This window comes from Protomyctophum bolini, assembly GCF_963924005.1.
Source record: "Protomyctophum bolini genome assembly, chromosome: 9".
In the NCBI taxonomy this organism is placed as follows: Eukaryota; Metazoa; Chordata; class Actinopteri; order Myctophiformes; family Myctophidae; genus Protomyctophum; species Protomyctophum bolini.
The window spans coordinates 46,734,971-46,740,970 of NC_137870.1; the positions used below are offsets into that span (position 1 = coordinate 46,734,971).

General features: G+C 44.0%; 1 protein-coding gene across 1 annotated transcript in view; it reads left to right on the forward strand.

Moving 5' to 3' along the window:
• LOC308321232 (leucine-rich repeat and fibronectin type III domain-containing protein 1-like protein) overlaps positions 1-4,857 on the forward strand; it is a gene marked incomplete at both ends in the record, with an annotated part of 178,844 nt that extends 173,987 nt beyond the window's left edge. Inside the window, 2 exons of the mRNA XM_080772071.1 lie at positions 4,427-4,440; positions 4,777-4,857. Of these exons, the coding sequence (XP_080628197.1) occupies positions 4,427-4,440; positions 4,777-4,857 (95 nt within the window). The remainder of the gene's footprint in view (positions 1-4,426; positions 4,441-4,776) is intronic.
• Between the last annotated feature and the right edge of the window lie 1,143 nt (positions 4,858-6,000).

Genomic DNA, 6,000 nt, shown 5'->3' on the forward strand with positions numbered 1-6,000 from the left:
CTTATTTCTGTTTTATTCAATATATTACTTTAGCACAAAATATAGGCTTTTTTCTAAACCCAAGCCCTCAATCAAAAGTTATGTAGGCTGTCATTGTATTTTCTGTGAATTGACTCACAGTTGGACCCAGTGATCCTCAGCCATTTTAATTCCAAGGACCCCCAAATTAAATGTATCTGAATTAGTGAATTAGCCTTTAGGCCCTAGGGTGACAGGGTCCTAGGCCATTTCATTATGATTTTTATCTCTGGACTGGGACCCCAATACATGTTATTCATATTCCTATTCACTCATATGTATTTGAAGAATCAACTGACTGAGAGAAAACGCTATTGTTACTGCTGCTGAATTAGTTACATTTTCGCTAGAAGCAGACGGTATCAAATATGACTGACAAGTTCCCTGACAAGTTCACCGAGACAGCTTGTTTATGTTTGGACCACAATGCTTATACGAGACCATTTTAACTCATCGAATGCGCAAAGCGTTTTTAAACGTTTTATTATAGCCAAGCGCAAGAAGCGCATAACGTTTTTATACGTTTTATGGTCCAAAAAACGTTTTTTTATTGATTACTATGGTTCAACTATATTTGCGCCCGGACAACTCATAATGTAACACCGATCGGCTCTAAAAAGAGTTAAAACCCCCCCCTGCTGAAAAGAGGTGTTGGTCTGAGAAGCGTCTGGCACCGCCTATTGGTTGGTCTATGCGAGGACGTACGACGTATTGGAGACGGCCGTCCGGCATAGACCAACGCAGATGTCAGGGGATCTAAAATGGATGGGACAATGCTCTTGTTTGTGTGAATACACTCGATTCCCCCTCCCCTCCTGTTTCTACATGGTTTCTCCCGAGGGAGAATGGTGGGGGGGGGGGTCTCTTCCTCTTGGATCGCATTGGCAGTTCCCCCCCCACTCCCGAGTCCCCACTGCTTTCAACTGCAAGGCTTGCACTCACTCTCATTCTCGGAACAAGATACAACGCGATTTGCTCTCTGCCCGTATATAAACCTGCAACGATCGGCATTTGATTTCATAACGTAACGTTTGCCAATAACATGTGGAGTTAGTCATGGACAGATTGCACATCATTATCGAGGGCCCGCCATGATACGTTGGTCGCTGATCGCAAGCCGTACTGCTGCTGCTGTTGCTTTGCTCGCATCCATCATAAGGCATCCATCCATCCACCCCCCTTTCTCGTTACAACAGGCTATTATAAACTCACCGTCGAGCAGCCTGCCCTGCACCTAATGTGATAAAATGAACGGCAGGACAAAATCGGATCGATTATTATCTGTCTATCAGCAACATACGGGTGTTTGTCTTGCAACGACAGGTGGTGCTTTCTCGTTTTTTTTCTTCCAAACACGTTGCGTGCTGCTTCTGCTTCTGCCGCATCCATCATGGATGTGATCCATCCACGATCGTCGTTGTTTTTTTTTCCAAACATGTCCAGACACAATCCGATCCAGTCTCGCGTCTCACCTTATAGATACGCGAGACTGGATCGATGAGGTTAGTGGTATGTCTGGACATGTTTGGAGCGGCACACGACAATCGACAATAATGTTGATTATGCAAGATCATTTCCTCAAAGCCTAGTTGCCCCCCCCCCCCCCCCGTTACTGCGATTGTTTGTAGCTCGAATCACAGAATGAGTTCAATGAGCGTAGGGAGAGGGCACATATGGGGCTACGATTGAAGAAAGTTTCCAAGTCCGTTTTATGATCAGATAATGTGCATCAAGACTCTCTGCTTTCATAAGAAAAAAACTAATACTGTAATTGCGAATGCAATGAGCACTTACTATGAGACCTAGCAGATCCTGTCTGTCTGTCTGTCTGTCTGTCTGTGTGTGTGTGTGTGTGTGTGTGTGTGTGTGTCTGTCTGTCCCGCTTACTGTATATGTGGACCTGGCCCTTTTGTGCCCATATATGGAGCTGAGTGATTTGTGAGTCATGGTGACATGAGTGTGATGGCGTGGTCCTGCTTTGGGGACTCCTTATATGGTTATGGCTGAGTCATGGTGACATGAGTGTGATGGCGTCTTTTGTGACCATATATGGAGCTGGCGTGGTCCAAGCACTAACTATGACACCCTGCAGATCATGTCTGTAATTTATTCTAATTGTTATTGCAATTTACGATCTGCGTTCGCCTTCCGCGTTCGCGCGTCTTACTCGTAATAATAAAAATCACACCCCTGTGAAGTGAGCAGTGCAATGTTGTGAAGTGAGCAGTGCAACATTGCACTGCTCACTTCACTGGGGTGTGATTTCTATTATTATTACAGTATTAGTATTTTTCTTATGAAAGCAGAGAGTATTCTGTTTCATACGGTATATAGTATGTACATGTCGCTATAGGCCTTATTTTGTGAATATTTAGTTGTTAGGTCCATGCTCTCTAAAATTATCTTTTTCAGAGAACTTTAGAGATGGCATGGGCCTGAATAACTATTATTCACAAAATAAGGCCTATAGCGACATGTACATACTATATACCGTATGAAACAGTCGACTCTCTGCTTTCATAAGAAAAATACTAATACTGTAATAATAATAAAAATCACACCCCTGTGAAGTGAGCAGTGCAATTGCACTGCTCACTTCACAGGGGTGTGATTTTTCTGGGTGGTATTTTTCTTATGAAAGCAGAGAGTCTACTGTTTCATACGGTATATAGTATGTACATGTCGCTATAGGCCTTATTTTGTGAATAATAGTTCTTCGGGTCCATGCCTTCTCTAAAGTTCTCTGGTGGGCGCAAGCTGCATTCAATAGCCAATTAGTGACAAACTGTATATGTGTACAATGTGTACTGTTTTCCTCCTAAAAGTAGACATTCAGGGCTTTCATTCGGTATATGGTTTGTATAGGATATTATTTGTGCTCAATTTTATATCGGTCTTTTGAACTAAAAAAACTGAACTGAAATGTCTGTCAACTTCAGGCCTCCATATCTCTGTTGTTTTTTTTCACAAGCAGCGTGCAGGCAAAAGCAGGTGTTAGAAAAAGGTCAATATCTCCAGAATGGAAGATGGTAGAATCATAATTTTTTTTTAAATTGAAGTGGACAAGTTGGGCTTTCTTTTTATTTATGCGATTGTGATTCTCGCTATAAGAGGCCCCTCGCTGTGGGCCCCCCAAAAAGTTCAAAAAGCCCATGTTAAGCCTTCAGCACCAGTAAGCCAGGGTCCGCTAGAACCTGTAGCAGTCTATGTGTTAAGATGAGCCCATGTTGTTCTCCATATAGAGAAATTACTTCTGTGAACCAGGGGATGAGTGAGTGACGTCAGGACTTTAAGAACCAGGGGACGAGCGAGTGACGTCAGGACTTTAAGAACCAGGGGATGAGCGAGTGACGTCAGGACTTTAAGAACCAGGGGATGAGCGAGTGACGTCAGGACTTTAAGAACCAGGGGATGATCGAGTGAAGTCAGGACTTTAAGAACCAGGGGATGAGCGAGTGACGTCAGGACTTTAAGAACCAGGGGATGAGCGAGTGACGTCAGGACTTTAAGAACCAGGGGATGATCGAGTGAAGTCAGGACTTTAAGAACCAGGGGATGAGCGAGTGACGTCAGGACTTTAAGAACCAGGGGATGAGCGAGTGACGTCAGGACTTTAAGAACCAGGGGATGAGCGAGTGACGTCAGGACTTTAAGAACCAGGGGATGAGCGAGTGACGTCAGGACTTTAAGAACCAGGGGACGAGCGAGTGACGTCAGGACTTTAAGAACCAGGGGACGAGCGAGTGACGTCAGGACTTTAAGAACCAGGGGACGAGCGAGTGACGTCAGGACTTTAAGAACCAGGGGATGAGCGAGTGACGTCAGAACTCCGGCGCTCTATGTATCGACTGCATAACCTGGAGGGAATCCCACCTGTTGTATCCTGCCAATACAGGAATCACATTTAGAATACATTTGAATGACAGAAATCATAAATTCACCCCCCCCCCCCCCAATAAATCCCCTGATTTCCAAGACCGTCAGTTCCTACTCACCTTCCACACATCTGTACGGATCCACTGGTTTCATTTTACGCTCTCAAAAGTTACAAAAAAATCACACCCGTGTGAACTGAGTGGTGCAACTCCCCTCCCCCCCCCCCTCCTCTCTCTCTCTCTCTCTCTCTCTCATTATCAGGCAACAGTGCAGCACGTGCAGCACACTCTCTCTCTCTGTTTCTGGCAAACAGCGCCCCTAGCTGGTACTAATAGTCATTCTGGTGCTCATGGCCACATATACCATTGCTGTTCCTTGGAGTGGTTGCACCACTCAAAAAATCTGTAAAGGGTCCATTTTGTTACCCTCCCAAGGACCACTCTCTGGTGTTCCCTGGTCGAAAACCACTGCGCTTTTATGCAGTTTATATGTCTTTTTTTATTCTCTAATTCTTTCCACACGTTTTTTTTAGCAACAAAGGCTCATGTGAGATTGTCCTCGGTCTCTCTTGAGCGAAATGTTTAACCCATTTTGGGGCGGGAACCCATTTTGGTATTATAGCATCATGTCATGCTTTATAGCTATTGAAAAATAGCAGATCTACAAGCTCATAGCGCGCCACCGAGTGGCGCGCTACGAGCTTTGTAGGTCTGCTATTTTTTTTTAAATCGAAGAACGACTGACATAGAAACATAGCTTTTTTGCAGAAAACTGTCATGATTTAGAAGGCAATTTTTAGAATCTGATCTCAGGTCAGAACGGGTTAAAGACTAGTCTATACTGAGTCGCTAACCTGTGAGTGTGAACGCCTCGCGTCTATAGCCAATGAGCCGTGGCGAGACGGAGATGGAATATCTGACGCTGACCTTTTGTTCCAGCGAGCAGGTGTTCGTCAGAGCGTGAAGAAAGAGAGAAACACTTGATTAGGGCTGCTGTGAAAAATGTCACATTTTTGTAAGAAGAAGAGACAAGCGTGTGACAAACACTGTGCACTGATTCCATACATGTTGAGCAGAGCATGTCTCATGGTAAATCACCATAACCGAATGTATATACATTGCACAAACAACGAAACAGGATTCTTTTTTTAAACTCGCAAAACAAAGCAACAAAAACACTTTTTGAAATGTCTATCCACACTTTTCCTGGGCTGTGTGTGCTCCAGTTCCTGTTGATTTCATTGGATATCATTGGTCATCTGACCAGTTTCATTGGCTTTCATTGGATCAAATCGACAGGAACTGGAGCACACACAGCCCAGGAAAAGTGTGGATATAGGAAGAAATGCATTGGGATTCATTTCCTGGGCGTCGTCATGAAAGGGGGCGGGATAGTGAGTTTGTTTGGGCGAGAGAGAGAGAGAGAGAGAGAGAGAGAGAGAGAGAGAGAGAGAGAGAGAGAGGTGTTTTACAGTCTGCTGCATTGCAGAGAAACTAAAGCCAACATTGATCTGATCAGAAGTGAAAGCTGCAGTGAGTCAGAACTCCTGAGGACCTTTATTACGACTGACGCTTTGACTCCACTATAGATATGATATACAACCAAAAACAATACTGTATATAAACCCCAGGGATCCGGTTTTGGTGTATAGCGGGGATCAGAAGGAGTTTATACAGTGCATTTGGGACTGAGGGACTGAGGTTTTAATGTCATATGAAAGCAGGGAATCATAGCTTCAAGTTGACATATTGGTTGTTCAGTTTGACCCACCAGTATTGGAGATATGACGTATAGAGTAATGTCTTGCAGAGAAACGGGGAGAAAGGTTCACTTCTGTGGTCTCTAACATTACACCTATAGCTACATGTTTAAGCATTTATTTCATATTTACATGTCGATTTCAGCTCCGACACTTGTTTCAGACATGCTCTAGTATGTGAAGAGTCTGCCTGTGCTATTAACTCATTTTGAAAAAGCTTTATTTTGCGCGATGGCAGTCTCTCAGTCAAATCTGGTCACATTTGATGATCCCGCCCACTGTCAGACCTCTTCTTTTGTCTTTGTGTGTTTACTGAAACGCTGTTCCTCACCTCACAAGACAACACG